We start from the raw sequence: 26,903 nt of genomic DNA, 5'->3' as shown, positions 1-26,903 counted from the left end.
CTCTATAAAGTCTCTCTGCATGTTACTTTTGCTAGTGGAAAAAATGAATGAATGATCCCTTTAGCCTACTGTCCTCTTTTTGATATGTAGGGCAATTATTGTTATTTTTTGCTCATCCCAAGTCAGGAGTTGCTAAGGCGGAATCATTTAAAATCAGAGGTTTTTTTTCTTGTGACCAAAAGTTCTGTGAGGACCCCTTTCTGTTTTGAAGGAGATAAAGGGAGCTTGCAAGAGGTCTGTACTAAACAATTTTTTTCATTTACAAGTATCTTGGGTGTTTGATGAGTGCCAAGGTGCATAACAAAATTTGTCTGGAATAATTCCCGGGACTGCCTAGTAGCTCCAAATGATACTGCCTGTCTTTGCATTGGACTTGGTTTAATGTAATGTACACAGAAATGCTTTGGAAAGGTAGAGAACACTTAATACACCTGAATGTACAACTTTTCTCATTGCAGGGGCTTATACATCTGTTCAGTGAAAATGGTGTATTGTGCATAAATTACAGGATTGACAGAAATGTACTTTAACCTGTAGAATGCAAAAAACATGTTAATTTTTGTTTTCTCTTTTTTTTCTAATCGGGCATTTTCCGAAAGCTTGGTGTGATTTATTACTTTCTTTTTAATGAATTGTTAAAAATGTTTGAAAAGGCATTAAATCTTCCTTTCTGCTATTAATCTATAAAAGGGGAAGGGGATTTTAAATGGCCTCTTAGTATATTGCTTTATAAAACTGCTGATTCTAGCAGCACCGGAATAGGAATACATACTAATGTAGGAAACACTGAAGGCAGTCAGAGCCTCCTCCATTTATGGAAGAAAAGACTAATAGCTCCATTTTAACAAGGCTCTTAACACTTTGGGCCATCAGCAGGCATTGAGTGAGTGAAATTGGGAGAGCTCCTGTGTGCTAAAAGCATTGAAGTTCACCGTTTGGTACCCGGTTGGAGCCTTCCTGATAGAACTGTGCTCCCCAGCCAATGCCGGTTGCCATCTTGAACACAAACCAAGTAGCACTGGCATTTTGACTGAGTGCACTAATGCTGCACTTTTGAAATGGCACCAGAGCATCATAAATGCACTTAACTCCCAGCTGGATACTTAGCTTTGCAGTGACGTTAGGGAGAGTTTCTGGATTCGTGTTAAGAATAAAAGAAAACCTGGTTGTATCATATTTTATACTTAAGCAAAACAAGCTGGTGGAGGGAAAAAAAAAAGCAGACTTGGTACTAAGATGTTAGCTTTGATTCAGGTAGTTATGCCTGTAACTGTAATCAGAAGGGGTGTGCTTAGTTAGGTGATGTCTTCATGTTACTGAATTCCAAGAGGAAGGCCAGCCAGGGAAGAAGAGACAGTATCCCAGCTAGTAGGCACATGAGGGAAAGGCTCTGAAGATTATACCTGTTCTAAACACTTCTTTGATACAGAAGTCTTTCTTGTTAGCAGTGATAAGATTATGTATGGGATTTGAAGCTTCTTTAAGCCCCTGCCTTTCTTTTGTTGATTTTGGCGTGTTGCAGCATCATGTGTTCTCTGCTTATCGTTTTGAGATGCATTGTTAGTAGCTGGGCTGCATAATTGATCTTCATCTCTAATTACTCTCTTCTCCACAGGTGCCTGGAAAAGGTCCAGATGGGAGCTCCTACAGTCTTCACTTCGAGGGGGTGGAAAGGCAGTATGCATCTTTACCCAGGTACAGCACCAAGCCTTGTGCACACACTGGCTCACCCTCCTTCCAACGGGGAGGGAAAGCAGCCCACAGCTGATGTCCAGCTCTAAATGAGAGATTTTTCTGCACTTTTGTCTTGTCACCTTTTGCTGCTGATTTACTGCCATTTTATACCTGTACTATTAATTTGGACTTTTTGAATTTTTAAAAAACAGGTCTCTCATTGAACATGTCTGCAAGAGTCATGATCCACAGGTAGAGAACATGACACTGAGGGAGCTGGCTCTGCAAGAGTTGTAACAGGTCGTAGCAGGGCATAAATGAGTGAGTTTGTGGCTATATAATCCTAGCTGGCATTGACAGAATGTTGCTGTGGAAAGCTTCCACTACAGCAGCCACAGCTACTGAAGTCCCACTGTTGCTGCAAGGGCTGTCTGACTGCAGTCCTATTCCATGAGAGCATCTCTGTGCTTTAACTGAACGCTCTGGAAATGTGAGTGAATTCTCTGAGGGCTTTTTTTAATTTTTAATCCTTATCAACTGAATGAAGAGTAATTCTAGTCTGAAACCAGTGGGGCATAAGAAAAAGGAAGCATTTCAGGGATTTCAGCCCCATTTCTGTGAGAGTTCTAATAGCAGAGTGTAACGTAAATCAAGCCAGAAAGGGGAGTGAGAGGACGCTAGAAGAGATAGCAGGAAGAAGGGAGATGAAAACAAAAACAGAAAAATATTCCTCCTTTAGAATTAGAGGGCTGGGCAAGTCCTCAGAGGCATGGTCCAATCCACTTCTTGGACCTACAGCCGGGCTGATTTTAAAAGCAAAGCAAAAATAGGTATCCATAAGCACGAAGATATTTTTTGTTGTAAAGTAGTGCTGGCATTTAGGAAATCACTGAATTATTTCTTTTTGCTGCTTCGTTTTCCACTCAGCTATTTACATTTAAAGGTGTAGACTGAAAGATTGATGGATAAATATGTAATGCTGTGTCCAATCCCAGATGAAAATACAAAGAATGTTTTACTTTTGATAACCAGATATAAAGGCTGTCTCACAAGACACTCTTGGATGTCTGTAGGCATTTTTAATATATGTGGTTTCTAAACCAAAGGATGTGTCATCACTTTACTTCCTGCCTTCAAATTATATTTGTCAGCCATTTTTTCTTGGACATTCAACCTGTGCAGTAACAGGCTTTTCTGACAGAGGCCTTTCCAACAGGGTGTCTTGCATGTATTTCCTGCTGACTGTGGGTGAATTCTGGGTAAATAGATATCTTTTTTTATAATCCTCCAACACTCACATTTCCCCTCATGTTTTTAGCAGTGATTTTTGCAAGTTAATTAGGTGTACTTTAATTTTGCACACTCCTTTTTTATTTATTCTGAAATTCCATTTTGTTGAGTACTTGCTTGTGGATTGCAAGAGTAAATTCATAATTGGTACCCAGTTAACTCTCTACAGCAATTTTTATATTTGTGTAGCCTGTCTTATTTTATTCATTTCCCCTTTAAGAAAATTAACCATATTTTTTCAGGTGTTGTAAGCTGAAAATTTCCCAGTGAAGTAACTTCCATAAGCCAGAACTATTTTATTTTCCCAGTATTGCTTTCAAGGGAGAATGACCAGAAGTGAGCACTACAATGCAGATGTAGACATGTCCTTGCTTTATGTAGGAAGCATTCTCTGTATCCCTTCTGTCCCGTTCCTTTCCAAACTGCTGCATTCTCAGCATGTTCCCTAGGTGTATATACTCCTCCTCTCTACAACTGTGTTTTTGTGGAGTTTGGTTGTTTGGTTTTTGGGTTTTGGCTCTTTGGGTTTTTTTTAAAGTAGATTTATCTGAATAAGCTCATGAATTTTACTGTGTTATTTCCCAAACCTCCATTTAACTTGCTGGAGACACAACTCTCCAACTCTTAGAACTGGTTTGAATATTTAACTTGTGAGAACTATCCATTTAGAAAGTCATCCAAATATTCCCTAAGCTTTAGAAGATTGCTGTGAAAGTGTCCTTGCTCTTGCTCCCTGTGCCTAAGGAGATTATGCTGGAGGATGAGAAGACCTGCACTTCAGCAGGGCTGTTTGTGTGTCCCAAGGCACACAACGCTTACACTGCTGCACACGAACCAAGCTGTGTCTCCTGAGGATTTCCACCCTGGCCAGAGCAGAGCTTTGGGATATCACACACCTTTGGGTGTGCCTACAATTCAGCAATCAGCTGCTGCTTTTTATACTTCAGTTTTATAAGTTTTGCAGTTTCATGTTACTGCAGTAATTAAGCCCTGGCAGTCACAAATGACTAGATTGTACAGTGAAGTCTAAATCCAGATGAAGTGGATGCAGTCTCATTGCCAGCCACTAATGGAAATGAGTGATTTCTTTTGTTCTCATGGCTGACTGCCCAGGAGTATAGAGGAATCCAGGTAAAAACCACCCATTTGCCAACCAATTCTCGGTGGAGGATCCATGAAAACTACTGTAATGAGCAGCATTATTTAAAATAAATTAAAAAAAAAAAAAGTAGAAGAAATTAAGAGAAAGAAGAAAGAAATGAAGAGGTAGTATTTCCTCAAAAGAGTAGCTTTCTTCTCTCCAGCATTTTAATATTAGTTCACAGTTTCCTGCCCTTGGGTTTATTCCCCTTCTTTTGTGCTGTCCTCACTGTGGCGAGGCCACTGAGCTGCATTGGTATGGATGCCGTATGGAGCTGTCTGCATGCTTAGCCATTTAAGCCCAGTTTAATAAGAGATAACAGAGGCTTCAGATGAGGGTTGTAGATGCTGGGAAACAAATTCCTGTTGCAATATTGTGCTGAGTGCAGGAGGATGTGACCTTTGCCTGCCGCTGTGGTGTGGCACACAAGGAAGGAGAGGAAAGCGCTTGGACTGCAGCCAGTTTCACAGGATGAGGAGGGAGGAGGGGATCCGTACTATGGCAAGAGTAGCTGGCACCTACACAGTGAAACTTCTGCTCACCTGAAAACCACCAGGATTCATGCCAGTGTGTATGGGCGTGGACAAATGAAGTAAGAGAGCTTTGGTCTTCCTCCCCACGGGACAAGAAAGAGGAACGTTCACCTGGGAAATATCTTTATCAGTGTTTGATGCCCCTAAGACATTGTCCCGTTCCTTTGCAAAGGCATGCATCCTGCATGCAGTCAAATCTGAACATACCTGCTGCCGGCTTGTAAAATTCTAAGCTTTGAAGCATCGTTGTAGCTTTTTTTTTTTCCCTGTTTTTCTCTGAAGCTGTTAATTTACGTCTAGGTATTATGGGTCAAATTCAGGTGGTACAAGTCTGTATTAACTCTATTTGAGGAATTCAGCTGTCAAGTGTGCTTGTTTTTCAGTAGGTGCAGCAGCAAATTACTGTCCTGGTCTCACTGAAGTCGGTGATGTCGTTTTTTTGCTTTGCGTGGAGGATCTGTTCCTGTGTAAGGTTACATGTTTAATTAAAAGGGGAAACCGGAGGCAGCAGCCTTTGGAGAAAGGCTTTCTGTCTGACTGGTCTAAGGAGTGGTGAGCTGAGCTACATAGTTAAGTTTCTAGGTAAAATAATGCCAGCCTGTAGGATTGCTTTGGAAATGTCTACAGAGGCAAACATCTGAATTAAATGATAAGTGGCTGTGGCAGGAGAGTGGCAAGTCTTCATCTCTCACTGCATTGTGCTGTTCTGTCTGCAGAAAAGCAGCAAAGTGGGAGAGACAGAATAGGAGGCTTTGCAAGAGAGATACAGTTCTTTGCACTCAGTACTTATGTGTTGCCCTGAGGCTATTGCTAAGTAGTGCTGAGTAGTAGTATTAAGCAATGTTAAATCCTCCTGCTTAGGAGGAGAATGGCCTGATTCTTACACCTCTTAACCTCTTTTGGGAAGAAGAGCAGGGCAAGGTTGTGAGAGCCAGAAAGACGTTTGTATCTTTTACACTATTTTTAATGCCTACTTTCTTGGTGTAATTCAGAATATTTTCCTGATGGAGCTATGGAACAGATATCAAGCTGAAACTGCTCTGTTTGTTCATAGTTCTATTTTTGAGCTTGCTTTTATGGAAGTCTGTCTTAATGTAAATCACAGTCTTGCTAATGGCAGCCTTGTTTGGAGAAGCTTCATGTTCAAGGACAGTTATTTTCTGTGGTGGTGGAAAAGCTGGCTGTGACCAAAAGCAAACTGACAGACACTGAGACGGCACACTGGTTGACATGATGAGTGTGGATTAGAAAGCTCAGCCATCTTTCCAATAAGAAATGCTGATTCCAATGAAAAAGTACTACTTCAGGCTTTCTCTGGTATTCTCGTATTATTGAAGAACACATTTATGTCAAGAAAAGGGGAAGGGCCAGAAAGTCTGTGAGAGCATTAGAAAATAACTGCTAGCATGGAAAAATGAATTCAAGCAGTATAGAAGGGTTCAGCTGTATTGCTGTGGCTGGGACAAGAGTGCTGAGCAAACTAGTAATTTGCTCATGAGAGTATCTATCTGAAATGTAACATGCATCCTGGAACTGGGAAGAGTTAACAGAACATTAACAGAACAAACAAGAAGCTTGGAAATGGATTAAGGAACCAGCCTTGCTGTACAGTGGCAATGGGTGGTCTTCCCCTGCTGGAAGCTTCTCTTCAGATTGACCATGCAACTTGCACTTCTTAAAGCAGTAGCTGAAAGCAGCACACTTGAATTCTAGATTTGGTGCCAGAAGGACATCACCTTTCATACCTTCTAGGTTTGATGCCAGAAGGACTTTTGATCACCTTGCCTGAGCTCTCCAAGACTTTGTACATTTCTACATCAAACTAAATTTCAATTTTGGTCCATCCCATTACTTTTGTAAATGTATTTACAGAGGCATCTAACCTAGAATTAGAATGTCACATTGTGGAGAATTCATTACATTCTTTGGAGGTTGGTTATTTTACTGCTTAAAGAGATTATGCCCTTTTTTTCCCCTCAAAGTCTGACATTACCCAGTTTCAGTTTCTAGATACTGCAGTAAATATTTTTTCTGCTAGATTTTAAGAGCCAAGCCTGCAACATTCCTTCCCTTGAGTATTTCTGTGCAGAGATCATTTACGTTATGTTTCCACCTCCCTTTCAATAAATTAAATAGATTGAGCACTTAGGTCTTACACTGTAGAGCATGAAAACAGCATTGACTCAAGAGGCCAGAGTATCCATGCAGTCAGTTTAGGAGGTAGCCTCTAGAGCTGAGTCAAAAACATTTTGAGTCCTTCAAATCAAAAGCAAAGTTTTGGTAATATCTGTGTCATTAACAGATAAGGTTCCTCCAACAGAAGAAATTGATTACTTAGCATGTTTCATTAGCTGCTTCTTGCACTTGATGTTCTTGCCTGTATGTTACTGAGTTTATTTCAAAATGCAAGATTTCTGTAATTTAATTGAATCCTGAAAACATCATCAGAAAGTGACTTGACACAAATCACGAGAAAAAGTTAATTGTCTATTAAATAAGACTCATCATCCGCCATTGTCTAGCAGAATCTGAAATTAATATACTGACATTACTTAAATATGTATATAGTGTATTCTCTTGGTTAACAAAAAAGAAATCACAGTTTTAGTGCAGACTATAATTAGCTGTAAATCAACTTGTCAGAGCATTCCCAGCCTCTGAGAATTGACTAGCCAAGGACCAAAGATGAAAAAGCAAGGTTTAAAATAAATTATTTAAATAAAAATTCCCTCCATGCTGGTTTAAATCACAATTAATTTTTTTTCTTTTTTGCTCATGATCACTTTGATTTAACCTATTCCATCACTTGTTGGAAAAAAATCCTCTTTCTTATTTTGTATACTTCATCCACATTCCTCCTTGGCATACAGCAGTTTGTTGCACAGCACTGACACAGCAGTGCAGCCATGGTTCTGGCCATCAGCTGAGGCATGTCCTGCGAGGTGGTGCTGTTGACAAGTGCCATGCGGTGGCACAGTGGTTCTCAGTGACAGTGTTGCTCTGTCCCATCACACAGCTGCTGTTCTGCCAAGTTGTCTTCCAGACACCTTCTTGGTGCTTGGACACCCTTGGTAACAGCTTGCCTCTGTTTTTCACTGTTCTCCCATCAGTTGACTTCATTACAAGGCTCTGCTGAAATTGATTTCCTCACTGTTTTATTGGCCCAACATGGTGCTTTATGGCAGGCAGAGAGTGACAATGCTGATGCAGACTGCAGGGAATAAATAGCATTACTGTCTTGCAGTCCTGTTTAAACTGGAGCATTGTTCACCTGCTTAAAAAGAGCATCTGCAGATACTCTCTTGTGGAGGAGGCCAGGGGTGTCCAGACTTTAATGGCAGTGAAATAATTTATCAACAATGTCCAGAATCACCCACATCTTAGTGTGTCAGTGAAACCATGTTATTGGACATATGTTACACAGCTACAAGGTGAGCCTGTTAACTTCTGGTGCATAATACACAATATTTTCAGTAATGCCCAGGAATTTTCCTCCAAAGGGGTGGAAACCAGTGAGGAGCAGATTGATACGAAAATACTTTGTAGTTCTAGGTGGCTGAATAAAGTCTGTATCTCCCTCATTTCTTACACTGATTAAAATAAGAGGAGATGGTTAAGAGGAATGTTTGAGAACCAATTGTAAGTGGTCTTTTTAAATTTTTGACATGATTTTTTTTTTTTTTTTTTAATATTCCCCTGGTGTAACTTCAAAACTAAGAAGGCTTGATAATTTGATGCCTTAAACAGGATTAGAACTAAGTAGGGTGCAAAAATGAATGGCCCAACTAACTTCATCACCCTAGTCATATGAAATATAAATACTATTCAAACAGTATATTCTTCAGCATACTTGATTATTAACTTTCTCTTCTGTTTTAATCATCTAAAGTGATATCAGTAATTCATTTTTTAATATGATTTTTATCTTGACAGCTGCACTTTTATTGAAAATGCGGCAAAATCTTGTCTGTCTGTATCTTCCAGTGTGGTGATCTCATTATAAATGAAATACATGTATGGTTTTAGTTGGATTTTAAGTGCTGGCAGGTGAATTTAGAATCAGTTTTAATGGAAATACTGGTCAAGGACCTCCAAGATATGTTGCAATAAACCAGCCAAAATGAAATACAGGCAAAGAAAAAAAAGATCATTATTACATGCTAGAGCTCAAGCTTGGGAACCAAGCTGATGTGCTCATTAAAAGATTAGCTTAAATCCAATTTCAAACAGTTTTAAGATTTAGCTAACTAACTTTTCTTAACTCTGGAAGATACTAAAACTGGTTGTGTAGAAGCTACCCAGGCTCTAGGAAATGTCAGGGAAATCATTGTACTTCAAGGCCAGAGCCCAAATCGACAGCAGGGCAGCAGATTTGTGACACATACATGCAGCAGAAAGCTGGGAGTGCTCTGTTGCAGCTTTTTCTGTTCCACCTCAGTTTCAATCCCTCTGCTCAGGTGTGCCATGGTACCTAATATCACCTCAGTGCCATGTGTGAAGTCTGAAGGCTTTATTTCATATATGATGTCAAAATACATTTGTCCAAAAATGTGCAGAGTTTTGTGTATACCTTCTACAGGAAGAATCTCAGGCATTAAAAGAAGAGCAGGTAGGAAAAGGGTCAGTGTACTACAGACTTTTCAAAAAATAGTCCTGTGTCTTTAAAGACTTGACTGAAAGGAGGAAAGAAATTTGTAAACAGGATCACAGTTTCAGAAATCTCTGTGGTGAATACAAAAAGAAGGAGATTTAGTTGTAAAACATACCTCCAGCTTTCTAATAAAATAGAAATATCACTTGAAATGAACATGATGCCTCCATCCAAGCCAAATTAAGTCTAAATAATGAAAAAGTATACTTTAGAAAGTCAGAAAGGTCAAGGTTCGTGACATCAAATCATGGATTGCAGCTGGCAGGCCACCTCTATAATTTCCATGGGAATAACTAAAGAAAATTGACCAAAGAAAATGTCTGTAACAACTGGGACATGGCTTAAAAGAAAAAAAAAAAAAAAGCAAACAAAAAAAACCCACTAAAAGCCAGATGTCTCAGAAGAATACTTTGGAAGTGTAGAAGGAGGCAGACAGGGATGGGGTTTGTCAATTTTCCTAATAAGTCAGTCAACTCCTCATAGCAAAAAGCCAGTTAATGCAATATGGAATAGTTTAAAAGTCAATTAATATTTTGAAACTAAACAGCCAGCCTTTTTGCAAGGAGATACTATCCCGAGTAAATAAAAATACTTTCAAGTGTCACATTTACAGAAAACATGGATCTGGTATGAATTTTAGTGTCTCATCAGGCATAAGGACCTCCCACTCAAACTGAGGGCACCAAATTCAGCTTAAAAATATGGGAGATGGAGGAAAATATTGCATTTGAACAAAAGGGCTTGAATTAATATTATAAAATTTAATGAAGTCTTGGAGACATTGCCTCAGAAAAGAAAGCTGTATTAACTATGCCTCCAGTGAGTAAAAGAACAAAACAACTGTTAGGGAACAAAATATTAATGAAAGAAAAAAGTGTCAGTACAAAATGGTTAGGTCGAGATGAAGGATCTGTGGAAAAAAGATAAGTGAATGCAAATTAAGAAGAAGATTAAATTAAAAACCAAAAGCATATATCCCATAGAATGCATCAACAGAGTGATGTGCTGAGTGAAACCTGGGGAATAAGATGTGTGCTCCAAAATGCAAATACATCCATTGCATTGTTAAGATGGATATTGAAATGGCTCAGGAGACCAGCAGACTGGGAAGCTCAGCTGGCTGCTTTGTAGGTAAGAATATTTGGAATAAAAATGTTGCTGCTTATGCTGGGTTGTAATTCAGAACTCATCAAAAAGTGTGGGCTCTAGGCTGCAAAGGTGAGAAAGAGCATTGTAAAATAAGGCAACTCTGCTGCAGTTCTTGGCTTCAGCTTTCCCTTGATAAACATGTTTGGAGGTGCAGCTGAAAGATGGCTGTCAGCAAATGTGCTTCAAAAACAGCTAATGAAGGAAAAATGTAGGAAGCCAACAGTATCAGGTGTAAATATGTATTATTTTTGAGGATGTTGGATCAGGAATTTTTGAGCAAGCTTCCTGTAGCTCTCATTTTTGTGTGTGAACCTCCTGTATATTGTGTCGTTGCTCAGCTATGTTCCTGTGAGCACACAGCAGCTTTGCAGTGGCATCCTTTGCTCAGAGGCAGAGTGCAGTTAGTTCTCCATGTTAGTTCTCAATTCCTTTGTCTCCATCCAATCTTTGCTTTGCAAAGCAGGCTCAGAAAAAAGAAAAAGAAAATAAAAAAGAACAACCAGGAAAAAACCCACACCAGAAATACAGCCCTACAGGACTGTGAACTGTCACAATGGCAAGTTTCAAGCTTCTAATAGCAAACCACTTAAAGAGTCTCAGTTACAGGTATTCTTATGTCCATGTTTGGGAAAGATTATGTTGATGAAGTAGGAAAGTGAATCATATATGGACAGTCTTAATTGCATGCTGCAAGGTAATGACAAGCTGTGAAATCCTAATACCTCAAACCTAGTTCAGTGTTCTTTTACAAACATGTAGGGGACAGAGTCGTGAGCACTCTGTGTGCCACCCACCGAGAAATGAGAAGCAGAGTGGGGGAGATGTGAGGAGTGCAGAAACACAAGGGCAGCGCGCTGAGCAGATCTGCCATTGTTTGTTATCCTTGGTGAAACCCTGCCCTGTGAGGAAAGAGCTTTTATATAAACTGGTGATTAAAGGAAAGAGGTATCTAATTTGGGATTAAGAGAATCGCTGAAGAATTTAATAGTAAAAACAGTTGCTAGAGCAGCTGTTTCAACACAGCTCAGACAATTGGCAGCCAAACTGCTTCCATTTCATAAGTAGGTGACATACTCAATTTCTCTGCACAGAAGTCTTGAACATATCAGGACAAAAGGCTCAATTTTAGAGGGTTTTGTCCAAATGTCTTTGCTCATATTCACCAAAGGCTTTTTTGTTCCTCTTCAAGTATGATACTTTAGAAAGTCATTCTTTGGATGTGTTGATCCAGCTTGAGAACAGCCAGAAATTTACTACTAGAAGCTAGTATGAGCCTGGTCCAGAACCACTGCAATCCATGGATGTGTTCCCAATGATTGCAGTCAGTTTAGACTGAAATGCAGCCACTGTTGGAGGATATTCTTCGATTTCTTTTCTGTCTGGATCAGTCTGGTTGTAATTTGACAAACTCTGATTAAGTTACTTGTTGTTTTCCCCCAGGTTCCTGCCCACCAATGTTAGCAGTTTCTCTCCAGTTTTTGTAGATCTTAGTAAAAGAAATATGTCTTTTCCTGCTCTATATGTTCTTCTTCAGCCCAATCTTATCACAGATAGAAATGAAATGAAATAGTCCTTAAAATGAATGTGATTCAACTTTGTTGAAGAATTGCAAGCATTCAGATCACTAGTGGTTATGGATCAGTAACTTTTTTAAGAGCAAGAATAGAGCTAAAACTCCTGTTGTACCCAGTTAGAGAAGATTAATTCCTGCTTTCTTAAGAATCTTTACCCTCATCTCGAGGCTTGGAAAAGATTGCATTGTTCTAGCATTTAATAGTTATGTAAATTAGCACTAATTTTGTCATTTAGCACCTGTGCAAGATTTTCTACTAGAACAGTTCTTTCAAATATGGCATAAACAAAGCATAAGATGCACAGTGATACTGTTCTTTTGTGGATGCTTATTTGGAAAAATCTGCAAGAGCTATTGAGCATCTTTACCACGGGTAAAAATGTCATGGATATGCCAGAAACACGGCAGCAAAGCTTTGTAGACGTGTGGTTGGTCTTAAATAGCACATAGGCCACTAGTCAGTAAGCTTTCAGCAAGCTTTAATTTGAAAATATATTAAATACCATGATACATATGCTAAAAATTTAACCACATCTTTAGGGTAATGGTAATGTCTTTGCTGTATTCAAAATCTTTGTCTGCCAAACACAACTTAGGCTGGATATAGAGATATTGACACAACTCATACTTCTGCTGGCTTCTGCCTGGTATTGCTGTGGCCTCTGCTGCTTCTGTCCTCTCTTCTCTGTGAGCAGATGGGATCCTGCAGCTGTTTGAATAAATATTAGTTTTAAAGAATTATGCTGCTCTGATTAACCATTCAATGAGGGGGAGATGGCAGGGGAGAGAGCACCTAAGGAATCTCTCTACTTCAGGCTTCTTGCCCAAAAGCATTCATTTAAATGTTTGAGCAGTGATGAGGTGAGGAGTTATATAAACGGGAAGCCGTTCCTCAAATCACTATCTTCTCTCTGCATAGAGTGTAATTGATAGCTTATGTGCTTGCAACAGCTGAAAAAATAGAGCAGAACATGCAAACACGTCCACTGTATAACATACGTGGGAAGCAAGTGGAGGAGAGTGTTAACTTTAATAGAAAGTGAATTATCTGCCATTTTTGTTCCACCCCAGATGTAATTCAGCAAGGAGATTGGATCTGTGCACTAGATAGTCTGAGACAGTGCCTTGGAAATTGGCAGTCAGAGTTCCATCCAGAGGGCAGGAAATGTGTGAACAAAACCCAGCCCAGGTTATCAAACAAAAGCCCAAGCCAACAGGGGTCCTTGGATATTGAGTAGCTGGCACTTTCCTTCATTTAAAAAAGAAAAATAGCTCTTGTTTTACAGGTGAAGGGAGATGCTTTGAGAGCAGTCTGTTGTAGATCATGGCAAAATCTGGCAAGAAAAACCAATCTCGGGATGATTTCACAGTGAAAATCCATGTGACTGGCTTTTTGCTTGGATCTGGGTGCCAGTGCACTGCTATATATATGCCCATGTGTCACCAGGTTTGGGACCCTCATTTAACATTTTTGCTATGAGTTTTGGTTCGATCTGAGATACTATGCTTTAAAGAAAAGGCATGTTTGTTTACTGAGTTGTCTTCAGTATAGAAAGAATGTATTTTTAGAAGCGTGGTATGGCCACAGTTTCTCTCCTTGTTTTGCTTTTTTAAGGCGATAATAGTGATACCCTCTTGAACTGAACTCAACCAGCCAACACAATAGCTGGGACAAAGCATGTAGGAAAAAGGATGCTAACAGTCCTACCTCCAAAGATGCTCAAACAGCAAACACACTTTACAACTGTACATTCAGCGATTAAAGATTTCCAGAATCAGTTAAAAGCTTTGAGGATCCCAGTAGCCGTGCTCAGAAAACCCATGTGACTTCGCTGTGCGTAGATTTCTGGTAGTCTTCTAATTAGCTTTGTAGGGGTCTCTGAAGGCATCTGTGTTTCTCACTGACTCGGGAATTAGGCTGGATTTAGGCTGCCTGAGTATACCAGTGCTGGGTTTGAGCGTTTTTGAGCATTTCTGTATGGATCTCTTTGCCCCTCTGGAATGGCAGGCAGGAGCAGCGTGGTGGGACAGGCTATGCTCAGTACTGACTGCACCACGCTTTGTGGCAGAAAGCACAGAGCAGATCGGTTTAAAACGATAGGGAATTAAAAAGAAAAAAAAAAGGCAACTTCAATTAGTCATTTGAAATTGAATTGGGGTTTACAACTTGAATTTTTAGGCCCAGATCCATCAGAGCACTTAAGCACCTGCTTTACCTTGAATACATTTTGCTTTTCAATAGCAGTTATTTGCCTCACTATCAGAGACCTCCAGGAAACCTGGGCTTAAATGGACATTGTAAAGGATGAAGGAAGGATGGCAGACAGGCAGTGGTACTTGGAGAAATTTCTCTTTTTCACTCCCTAGACCTTAGGTGGTTTAAATAATGCCTCCTTAATGCAATGCTTTGTGTTACATACCCTGTAAATAATGTTAAGAAAGGTTATTTAATGATAATTTGACTACTTTTTCTTTGAAAAGACTTGTTACTATTCTTAACCTGAAATCTCTTTAGTATTATTGAGGGGAATAACAATCTTAATGTCATTTTGGTTTGATTTCTTTGTATGAAGGGGTAGCAACTCTCCCTTCTCTCTCGTCACCAAGCAGCTGAAGCAAGCTCTGTTATTGAGAGATTGCTGCAGTGGTACTTGGTCTTACAGAGATTTCATCAGAAACATTTCATTTTTAATAGACAATGGAAAATGTTCAGCTGTCCATTATTACACTTCTTTGTACACAGTCTAAAAATATAAATGGAAATTATAATTACATCTGTAATTCTGGGTCCCAGCTGAAATCACTTTAATCCCAATGTGAGGGGGGAAAAATCAATACAGAACCCTTTACCCTGGTCGTTTCCTCCTTAGATATTTCATTTTCAGTTGTACTAGTTTATACCACAAGTTTTATAAGTTTTTCAAGGCACTTTAGTACACAGAGACGATTTTGCATCCTCAAAATGGTATTGCTACTTCATGGTTTTCTGATTTAGAAACTGTAATGATGTTCTTGAGTAATGGGTTATATTGTAGCTGCTTGATATAATACGATGTTTCTCCCTTTTACTTTTTGATCATTAAAAAGAGGGGCCTTTGAAATTTTGCAAAGCTCTTTTATAGAAAATCCTATTTTACTGGCAATAGAATTACACTTTTTTCTTTTTTTTTCTTTTTTTTTTTAAAGAGGAACCCAAGTCAGCATTAAAGATTTAACACTGAGATTTGGAAAAGACATCTTTCTCAACTCACTACAGGCTCTCTCTACTTCATTGTGGTTTATTCCTATGGATTTCAAATAGTAGGTCTGTCAAGGTTAAATATGATCATGTTTGGGGTTTTTTGTTATCAACATCTGCAAGTACAGAAATGCCATCAAAGTGCTTTGTGTTTCTGAAACCTTCACCTTTCTACAAACCCAGGCTTAGACCAATAGCTGCTTTTGTTTGAGTTAACATCTGAGGAGGAAGGGAGAGGTTCTTTTATGTTGTAAGACCTTTGCAAACTATTAATTGTCCACAAATTGCAGCTTCCTCTGAAACATCTGGTTCTGGTAATCATCCCATTCTTGGTGCTGCAGATTAGGGTGCACTCCTCTACATTGCCCCAGTTGCCACGCTGTTAATAATTGTGGAGCTAACATCCACAGAGCAGAGGTGTGTTGTTCATCTTGGCAGAATATCTTTTTTCTTCATAAGTGCACGTATGTACCATTTTCCAGATCTTGGGCACTCAAAAAGTAAAACATAAATTAGCAGCATCCTGGTCAGTATTTTCTCTGAATTCCTGAAAGACACAACTGAAAAGGAATGTTTCCACTTGAAGTGAGGCATTTTAGCAACCTACATTTAGTACCCGAGGTACAACTTATTTGCTGTCTAAAGCTGTCAAGCCTTAACTTCCTGATTTCATTTCAGGATACAGATGTTTCATTCTCTCCCTGCCCTCTCCTCCCCTTTTAGATACCATTCTATACAAAAGCCTAATCCAAAGATCATTGAAATGCTTCCATTGACATCCAGAGGCTTTGGCTGGGGCTGGATGAGTCCGGGACACAAAGTTCTTCATTCCATCGAAGTCATTCCCTCTTCTCAGTCTGGTATCTAGGCAAAGCACAGATGTTTTTCCATCTTTACTTCCCCCTGCAAAGTATCTTGATGGATTTTTTATGAACTTGCCACTTCAAGTCTATCACACCACACACTCTGAAAATACTTGGAGAGATATTATAGTAGTGACCTTTATTGTTCATTAGTGAATCAGCAGCCTAGCTTACTGTGGCTTTAAATGAGCTGTATAAATTGGTTGTTATTTTCAATGATGATTCCCTTGATTTGAACATACTAGAGCAAAGATAATTGATTGATTCATTATGTAAAAGATTGTTTCAAGTTAGAGGATGGTTTTATTTAACTTTTTTTCCCCCAGCCAAATTGAGACATGCTGTCTGGAATCTTGGCCAGATTCTTACCAGGTTCATATAAGGAAGCACTATTACTTCTCTGTTTCTCACTGGTGGCACACAGCAGCCTTCCTGGGTGGAGTAGGGATGGTTCTTTGATTGCAGTGCTGTTCCTTGTGATGTCAGCTGAAGCTGCTGATAATATCATGTCCTGCACCTAAGACTTTGTTGCACATCTTTGATACACGATGTATGTGTGCTTTCAAAAGAAATTAAAGTCTATACCATGTAGTGCTGTCCAAAGCCTCTAGGAGTTCAAGCCTAGGCCTCGCTGAATGAGACAGAGAGGACAGCAGAGGCTGTGGCATCTTGTGCTTGTCCTGTCCACCCATCTCCATCTTGTGGTCTAACATGATGGGCTCTGACTTCCAGATTTGCTTATGGAAACAATGTCCAGCAAATTAAATAGGGAAGAACTGAGCTCAGATGTATGAAAGTCAGCAGTTACGTTGTTTTCATCTGGGAATGGAATATATTTGTGTTTATCTATAGGCATTAAAGCTAGTACCATATATGTAAGTAAAAACTCCACCTGTGCCCATAAAGCAGCTGGGAGCTGGATTGTGTCTTTCCTCCAGTGGTTCAGGTCTCAAAGCAACCTCACAGTGATGTATTTGGTAGTGGTGCCATGTGTGCGTGTCTCATTCAAGCACAGCTGTTTTACAGGACATCTTGAGGGGGTGTTTGCAGATTCTCATCTGTGTCTCACTTCTCTAGAATCTGCTTCTGCTCACAGGATCTGGCATGCCAAACCCTCCTCATCTGAGCAAGTCAACAGCCTGTCCCAGGCTGCTGCCTAAGAGAATGGCAGGGCTTTGTAAATAAAGGAAACAATTGAATGATAAGTTCACACTTCAGCACGCTGCTTAACAACCTGATAACAGTTAATTACATACAGTATTTTTAAATGCAGCAGCAGGGAGATAACTCGTGCAGAGGTGGAGCACAGGCCCTTGGGCCTCACGACCTCAGGTTAACCTCTTACTGCCCATGCACCTAAAGGGACCGGTGGCTGCAGCTCCGAATGTCACCAGTTCTGAACTTCTGCTGGCCAGCAGTGACTCAGGCTCATGCATGTCAAGTGTCCTCAGCCGCACGTAGGGGAAGGGGGAAGCTGTGCTCAGTCCCAAAACTTGTGGGTCCTGCTTGGAGAGCAACGTGTGAGCTGTTAGGCAGAAAAGGTAGGGGGTAAAGGCAGGGTTGTCCCCAGCAGAGGCGGCAGGTCGAGCGTGTCCAGCCGGGCGTGCGCGCTCCCGCAGCCGCGCTGGTGCTCGTGTAACTGAAGGAGCTGTGCAGGAAGGAGCCAGCATAAACACAGCTGGAATGGGCGCTCGGCCGGCTGCGAGTCACGGCAGCTGCACTCGCTGCTACCGCTCCCTGGGCACCGGGTGGGACGTTTCCGTCTCTCCCAGCCCGGTGGGATTGAGGGTTTGACCCTTGTTTATTTAAAGCACAACTTCAGGACATCTGCTGTCAGAGCACCCGCAAAGTTCGTGGCTTAATGCAAGTCTAATTAACTGATTTGCCTATCCAAATCTAGAGATTTGCACACTTCTATAGAGGCAGTTGTAAAGTTGTAACTTCAGCTGTTTATCATGCCCTGAGCCTTTAAATCTCAATTATGAAAGGTGGTGTTTAATGGCTGGCTGGAAAATGGGTGGTTACTGGAGTGTTAATGGAGTGCGGCAAGCCAGGAAATGTATAATCTAATGCCTGTATAGAAATGAAAGGTTCTAACAAAAGAAAATATTGGGGGGAGGATGTACTTGCAGGCTGTTTGTGCTGTTTCGGAGAAAATCAGTACATGAGCAGTAGGGAAACAATGGGGACTGAAATACTGCCTGAAGAAAGAAATAAGAGCTACTTGTTTTTAAGGTCCCTCTTGCCCCCCCAAAATATCCTTCTTCTTCTCTGGGTCTTGAGCTTTGCCTTTGTTGCAAAGGGGAAAAAAGAGAACGCTATGTTGCAGTGAGTTTAACAGAATGTCTGGACCAGAAAGAAACAAAATGAAGGAAAAAATAACCAGCTACGTATTCCTTTTTTTACTGAAGCAGGATTTTACTACCCAGTTTGTGTCATTGGAGGCAGAATTGACAGCCATGCTTCACCATGGCAGTGGGAGAAAGTGCTGCAAGGGATGCTTTAATTTAAATGAGAAATGCTCTGAGAGGAAAAAAAAAACCTAAAAGCTTGGTAATAACATTAATAACCACTTCTTACAGGTTTTTACTAGCCCACTAAAGATCAGACAGCATGTTAAGGTCCCAGTGGCTGAATAGTAAAGACCTGGACTTAGGTTATTATTACTTAGGAATATTCTTTTAATGATTTCTGTTATTGGTTGAAAATCATTTGAATAGGACAGCTAAATGGTCACCATGCTTTAAATTCATTTTGAATGAAAAATGAGAACAAGGTAGAATTTGGGTTTTTGTATTTCTGAAAGCACTTCACAAAACCAGCTCAGATAGCAGTAGTGCTGTGAACAGGTAGGCAAAGGACAGAGGTTTCCCTGCTGGGGAGGAGCTCTTCTGGAGTGTGATCAATTCCTTCTGAAAAGCAATTTTGACTATGGCAACTGAATTTCTTTTAAACCAAATTAAAAGCTCCTAAACCACCACAGACTCCTTAATTTCTACTCTGATAGTCTTCAAAAAAGCAGAGACCTCCAATAGGGGTTAGGATGAGGCAAAGGGATCCAGATAGTATTTCTGGCTTTTGTGGTGCTGCTGCACTGAAGCCCGTGTTGACATCTTGCCTGTGCATCTCTCTCTTTTCTCATAGATTGCCTGCTGGGGAGGGAAGCAGCTGGCTGTTCTCAGGGCAGGGGCAGTGGGGTCCCCCTGCCTGTTGGGAGTTGCTGCTCCATAGGGCAGTGCAAGTATTATCATAGCACAGTTCTCATTTCAGCATCTCGCTCCAGTAGTGGCAGTTCTGCTCGTGTTCAGTACCTTTTTGTCCTAGTTTGAATTTGCATTTAAATGGAAAATTCAACTGAGAAGCCTAAACAGTTGCTTCTCTTGCTGGCTTAAGAGGCATATGTCCTTTAAAAAGAAGTTTTCTTCCCTCCAACATAACTTGGTCAGCCTTTTCTCAAAATGTGACTCAGAAGACGGAAAGGCCAAGAACTCTTTTAGTCTATAGGAAGAGCTTTTGGTCCCCACTGATCTGCAAAACAAAGGACCAAAAGGACCTTAAAATCTCAGCCGGGTCTCTCCCCAATGGAGCATGGGGGTTCCTGAGCAACAAGCATGACTGCTTAGCATTGAGACTAGGTTACCAGTGCCCAGAGGTTAATGACTCACACGGCATTATGTTGTGTTGAATAATGAGTAACATCTGAAATGACACATGTTGTAATGACTCGCTACTTAAAAGTACCAATCTGCTTAAGATCCCTTTAAGCTTGAAGAGATCACAGAATAGCGATGTCTTGTTCAATAGGTGCTACTTTATTTTATGCCTTCTGGTAGAAGAGATGTACCATGCCTGAGAGCATATGAACAAAACAAGTGAGGAATTGAGTAGGAAGGATTATTGCACTAGTTGTTTTGAATGCTTTTGGGGCATTTATAGAGCACCAGCTAGCATATTTCGGGTTTTGTTTTTGTTGATTTGAGGGTTTTAATCCTGGTTGTCACACTTCGTACATTTGTAGGTTGGATTTAGGGAAGGAAAGAAAGAGGATCTTTGCCTGCAGGATGAGATTATCAGAAATTGGTCTGAGCTTTGCTGTGGAAAATAAACTAATGCTGGAGTAAAGAAGCAGCACTGTCTTATGGTTTGGTTGCTGATGGGAGGGAGTTTAATTAAATGGCATTGTAAATTCTGGTATTAACCAATCTGTGACATAGTTTGCTCCATTCGGGATTGAGAACAATCTATTTTGTTGTAGAAAAAACACGTTCTTCATGCTGTCATAAGAAGTCTTACCTAACCTTACAGTAAAGTTTTAAATCTGTCAGACTGTGCTTGCCTGTGTTACAGTTATTTCTGCAGTCTTTTCCCCTGCATGGAAAGCTAGTATGTAACTAAAGTGTGCTTGGTCTTAGATGTAAAAGCAAGTGTGACACTTAAACGTTTCCCATTGCTAAGAATGGCCCAGAGAGCAGCTGGGGCCCAACACCTCTGTGGTGTGTCCCTCTGCAAACAGTAAAGGACTTAGTTCTCCAGCTGTTTTAAGGCTGGACATCAACTAGAGAAATATAAACACATCTCTGCACTTACCTGCTGGAATTATGGTGCTTTAACTGTTTGTTTCTAAATATTTTAAGCTGTAATATTGGAGAGAGAGAGAACTGTGCATATCAAGTCTTATATTCAGGCCAGTTAGCACCACTTGAGATTTTCCAAAACTGTATGCAAGGGAAGGGGATCAGGTCTGCCGACATTGCATCTGAAATGTATCGCTCAAATTTCAAACAAACTTATATGGGCTTGTCCTTCTCCAAACCAAATAGGAATTCTTTAAAAGGGGAAGAGAGATTCTTCCACTCTTATATTCACCACTCACACACACACCCCCCCCACCTTGAAATGCAGGTCATGAAATGATCATTATTTTTATGGGTCTGCAAAGCCTGTAGAAGTCAAAGCTGTGTAATATACATTGCAGAGTGTTCTGCTAATCCAGTCTGACCGCAGTCGTGCCTGGCCCAGGGAAGAGGGTCTGGTAACTGGAAACCTGACACTGAAGGAATTCCAAACACAGTCCTCAAACTAAAAACAGCTCTCTCTGCATGGCATGTGCTACATGAGAGCCCGGGATTGTATTCGTTTACGTTATCTGATTTTTCAGCCTTGTATTGTTGATAAAAGAACAGGAGAAGGAAGCACCTCCACCAGCTCAGCCCATAAATAAAGTGTGTATGGTGTGTTTGAGGTTCGTATGACATTGCTAGACATCTGCCTTCTTCTAAGGGGTACGAGCGAGCCTCTCTCACAGACAGCAGCCACTGAGCACTTCCTTGTGCTGCAGATTCTTCCCAGCACTAAGATACCAAATTTGATTCCCAGTGAATTTTAAATGCAAACCCTTTCTTTGGCTATGGGAAGTATTGATCTGAAAGGGCAAAGAATATTTATTACAGGATTATCTCACCTATTAAGATACTGAGACCCACCTTAATGCATCTCAATGATTTCTTTGAAATCTGCAGTGATTCGAAATTTCATTAATTTATTTGTTTTATGTTATATGCGTGTTGAATATTAAGCAACAGGAGTTCTTAGAGTTACTGACTACAAACAGCACAGCAGTATCTTTAATACTGTATCTGGAGAGATAGGCACTACATGGTCTTTTCAGTTAATTGTTTTTAGTGTTTGTTGAGAAGAGCTTTATAAAGACACAGTGTAATGTGTCTGATTCTTCAAGTTTGTTTGCATAATTTAATTCTTACATCAGCTTCTCTTTTCTTCTTTAAAAGTAGATCCTCCTGGCTGAGAACAAACATCACACAATCACACTGCATACAGTGGAGTTCTTCAGTGAGAATTTGGACACAGATAGGATCTTGTTGTTTTCCCCTGTTCTTTAATCACAGCCTGGGCTGTCTGATGCCATCACCCAGAGTCTCTGTATGTCTTGCTTAGACATAAAAGAGACTGCAGCCAAATGTGGGCTTTCCATTTGCTACTTAGTCTGTGGCTATCTTTGAAGTTTATTTCAAGAAGTACTCTCTAACAAAGTAAGAAGGCAGGTTTTCATGGGAGATTATATCCCTTGCAAAATATTCCCTCACCAGCAAGGAGGAGATAGTAAGAAGAGAGCATTCCCTTCCTTGCTTTTTACCAGGTACTAAGAGGGTGACCTCTGTGACTCTCCCTATAGAACAGAAGGAAGAAAAACCCTTTGTCACAATGAAATCCAAACCCCCAACGTGATGGGGCACAGCAGGAGCAGTTAGACCTTCATTCTGCTTTCCTTTCCTTTCAGATAGCCCAAGCACACGTCTCCAAGGATGTTAAAGGTGACCTGCAAATGGAGGTTATCAATGAAACGCAGTAAACCTGAAATGTAATTATTTTTTTTCTGATTGTTTTTTTTGAAGCATCAGGTATTTATGCCAGTCTACTCTGTAAGATTTTCCACAGTTGAAGAATTACTAAAACGGGGGTTTAAAAGAAATAAAAAAATAACTGGAGAAAGCAGAAAGTGTTTAGTTAGGGCTTTTGAAACCTTGAGAGACCTGTGACTAAATAACATTTTCAGTAAGAGAAGTCTTTCCTAAGTATTCCAAATCCTGTGGTTCAGTTTTAAGTAAACCCAGAAGCTCTTAAAAATTCTGCAGTAAAGTCTGCAGAAAACACTATCTTTTTTGTGCTTGGAAGATAAATAAAGCAGAGATAGAAAAACAAACCTGCTTTAGGCTTTACTTGTCATAGAGAAAATAACAACATGTTAATTGAATATCAGTCACAAGTTACCTGCTTTACTTGGACAAGGCTACTTTGTGTTCTTAATGCTCAAACTGAATCACAGTTGTTAACTAGTGAATCATTTTAAAAGATAAACTGGTAGAGCCGCAAACCAGCATATGAAGTGAAACACATTCACAAGTGCCTGTGTGTGATCTGTAATTTCTCTGCAGGGGAGGGAAGATGAGACTTTGCTTTCTCAAAATAAAGCAGACATTTTAAGGGACACCTTGCTCATGACATTTTTGAGGAGTGTTTTCACACTGCCCCACCAGTTTCACTCCTCTGTGGAACCTGGTGCTTCTCTCTCCCTTCATTCAATTGCTTCCTGCAGCAGCAGCCTCTGCTTTTAGCTAGACCCACATCCATAATGCACTTTCCAGTGGGACCCAGCAGAGCTGAACTATCAGCAAAACCAGTTTTTGAGCTCTGAGATCAGTTCCTTCCCAGGATGTTGTGTCAGCTTCCCTGCCTTCTGCCTGCCATTAATTGCGCTGCATCCCCAGGTCAAACAACTGGCCAAAAATCTGGAAAACAGCTGACAGTCAGAGCAGCTCCTACACAGCATGTCCCCTCAGAGGGCACACTCCTGGCCTGGTCCTTTTGAGTGGCTGGACCTGCTTGACCCAATTTGTGGATTTTTGATCACTCCCCTGGGTCACTGATTTTCCACTTGAGGTTATTGGTTTGACCCCCACACCATGGGTCACTTAGGAGGTGTGATATGGCCCTGTGAACTCTGAACTCATCAGAAGCCAACAAAAACAGTGAGAGAGAGGAGAAGAATTTCATTAGGACCTCCTCAGAGGTGGCAGTGTCTGCCGAGGGAAAAGGTAGAAGTTGTTTTCCTTCTTGCAGAAACAAGCACACCATCTACAAGGGACTGCCAAGTAGAAAGTGTTTGTGTTGGTTTGTTTTGGCAATTTCTTTTAGGATAAACAACAGCATATACTTTTTCACCGTGGGCTATCAAGTGAGAAGGGTGTTGGTTCAGAGGACCTGTCCTCCTCCTGCTGGGAACTGCCCTCAGTGTCCCAGACTTACTGCTGATGGTTACAGCATTTCTGCATCCAGAGCTTGGTTTTTGCAGTTGTTTCTCCTACCTTAAAAAGATTAACTTTCTGATGGTTAATTTGTCACACTTGAGGAGGGAAGGGCAGTTTTTTCCTGGTTTTTAAAACTGGTCAGGTAGAGATTCATGGAGACTCCATAGGCTTGTTGGTTGCACTGTGAGCAGCTCCCTGAGAATGAACTTCACCAGGCATGGGTGGTAGGTGGGGAAGAATAAATCCTAGGGAAATAATTTGTCTTCAACATGCTATGTTGGTCATAGAAGGGAAAAAAGTGTTGTCGTTGTAGCTAGTGTATCTGCAAGTGTGGAAGTGTGGGGAAGTGAGCTGGAGGATGTGCAGCAGCCATGAGGCTATCTTCTGTGAAATTTCCCTCAATCATGTCCCAGAGTCAGCCTTTTGGACAGTAACCAGTGTTTCCCAAGATTTTACTTGGGCAAGAATTCTACTAATCATTGGCTTGATCACTGCTTGTATTATCCCCAAGGCCGCTAAAATAACTCACATACCTTCTGCCTTCCTGGGGCTTTCCTAAGAGGTTCATGTGAAGTGGATTCCTGTCAGGTCTCTGTGTACAACTTGTCCTTCCAGCTGCTAAGTCATGACTCTGGGCAAGACACTCAAGAATTACACCACCTATGGGTGTTTCACCCTCAGAGAAAGGAGTCTGGTGCTGGCAGGGAACAACTTGGGGTTTATCTTTTAAAGAAAGATTTTGCTCTTCCCACATGTTCTTCTGCAGTTTTTCTATACAACCACAAATTATGTTAGCTGTAAGTGAAGCAATGGTGGATTTAGTTCCCTAGGAGAGCTAACAGCAATGGAGATCTGATGGCATTAGCTCAGGCAGCTTGGGGCCATTTCCCAGGTCTGGCACACTTTGATTGCCCATGCCCATCTTCACTGCACAATCCTGAGCCAGAGCAGCTCGAGTGCACAGCCCTCTGCACAGTCACAGCTTCTGTGGCAGCAGTGTAACACTGATTCCTAAAACAGGACTGCCTGAGCTTTCCAAAACAGTTCTGGCAGGATGGCAAAGCACACCCCTCTTTTTTTGTGCACCTTGCAAACCTCTGGTGTCTGCTGAGGCATGAGTTGTGTACTCAAGGCTCAGTATGTCATGCTGGTGGCTCAGTCCTATTTTCAACCATCGTTTTGGTGCCAACTCATCTTCCATTTGTTTTTTTTAGAGAATTCAATTTGCAATTAGAGCTCTGTCCAAAAGCTACCACTGGCTTTTCAGTAAATTTTGGATCAGGTTCCAAGCTCAGTCCTTTTTTAATGTGATCCACAAGAATCTCATTGATTATAGCTGCCGATGAGAACACCTTATAAAACCAATGTACAGGATTTTGAGCATGATCCTTGTATTAAAAGGTGATAGGTGTAGGTTTGACATTTGTTCTTGTTGATGTGCTGCTTGACACAAAGCAGTTCCTACCATTGCAGAGCCTTTTATGATTGGAAGTACGGTTTTTGTGCAGAGAGGCATTAAAGCTGAGTGTGATGGGACTGACTCTAGTGAACGAGCCTTTCTGCAGAAATCTGTGGAGCAGCTCTTTGGCCTGCTCTGGAAATTACGCTTTGTTGCAAGGTAGGTGTGTGAGCAGTGACAGTAATTGTCTCAGTACGTGCAGTTAAGAGTGGTTTGGTATCTCAGAGGGTGGCTTCAGGCCCTTCAGCACTTTGTCTGGACTGTCTCACCAGGAGGCAGGGGGGGGAAGCTGGGAGTGCCTGTCTTTTATAATGTTCTGTTTTTAAAGCAGAAAGTCTCTGGGGAGCATAGGGTCCTAAAAGTCCAAGGCCTGGAATGCTTCCTTTTGCTCTTTCCATTTTAAACAGGAAACATTTGCACTAAGTTATTCCAGGAGGAGAATTGTAGGTTCATTTCAAGGCAGATAATGTTTGTTCATTGCCTGTGTCCGTGATTTACCCCATGGGCTTAAACGAGTGCAGCAGAAAACCACATGTTTTGTTTTACTACATGCTAGACAAGTTCCAGCGGAGTCTGGGAGCCCAGGTTAAGAAAGAAGGAGCATGCTTGTAAAATCTCTGTGTGAACAAGAGAGTCATTGACAGATTTTGAGAACCTGATCTGCTGTACCAGAATGATGACATTTTTCATAATCTATGCAAAGAATATTTAAACAGTTGATGAGTTCAGTCCCAAAGACACAGAGCAGGTGTAATTGATTTATACTTCCAGCCCCTGTTTTGGGTCAAAACTCTGTCTTCCCTAAGCTCTCATTTGGAGAGAAGCTTCCTGTGCAGTCAATGAGAGGTTTTGTCCAAAGTGCAAAGACATTTGCAGTCAGACTGGAAAAAACTCCTAATTAAGTTGAACTTTTGGGGGTGCTCTGGTGACATGTCTGCGAGAACAATTATTTTTGCCATTTGAAAAGTATCACAAGTTAAGTTGTACTAGGAAAAAAATATCAGTACTTCATTAGTGCAAATCATGAAATTAAGATGCAGAAGGCTACAGAGAGGGCTCCATGGCACATCCTTGGGGATGACACATTCACATGTTGCTTTTCACATGAACTAGGGCTTGTGAGATCCATACTGATGCAGCCAAGTTACAGGGCGGTTGTAATATCAGGCCTTTTAGATCACAGATTTTTTGAAACCTCATTGGCAACTTGCCCATTAAACACAGGTATTGTAGCCTGACATCCCTAGTGTTTCTTCCCCAGTTTTTCCAACTATGGTGTTTGGAAAGTTTTACAGGCTGACATATTAGGAGAGAATAGAGGGAAATGGTCTGGAGAGCGTGAATATTTGTGCATATAAAGCTTATGGGATTTGCAGACTTGCAGACCCAACTCATCTGTTTATCCTCAGGCTAGATAAGATTCAGTCAAACATGCATTGTTTAAAGGAGCTTTATTTCCATTATGGCAAATGGATCACAGGAGACTGACTTGGGGAGCTGAAGGGC

The 26,903-nt window shown here is 40.8% G+C and overlaps 1 protein-coding gene across 6 annotated transcripts in view; it reads left to right on the top strand.

The window, feature by feature from the left end:
* Positions 1-26,903, top strand: part of PARD3B (par-3 family cell polarity regulator beta) — a 398,273-nt gene that overhangs the window by 366,420 nt on the left and 4,950 nt on the right. For all 6 annotated transcript variants that reach the window (XM_088167895.1, XM_014880259.2, XM_088167897.1 and 3 more), the window contains one exon: positions 1,616-1,695. In XM_088167895.1, the coding sequence (XP_088024021.1) occupies positions 1,616-1,695 (80 nt within the window). The remainder of the gene's footprint in view (positions 1-1,615; positions 1,696-26,903) is intronic.

This window comes from Sturnus vulgaris, chromosome 7 (assembly GCF_052056855.1).
Source record: "Sturnus vulgaris isolate bStuVul1 chromosome 7, bStuVul1.hap1, whole genome shotgun sequence".
Classification (NCBI taxonomy): domain Eukaryota; kingdom Metazoa; phylum Chordata; class Aves; order Passeriformes; family Sturnidae; genus Sturnus; species Sturnus vulgaris.
Note: the sequence above shows the minus strand (reverse complement) of the source record. Positions and strands in the feature narration are given on the sequence as shown.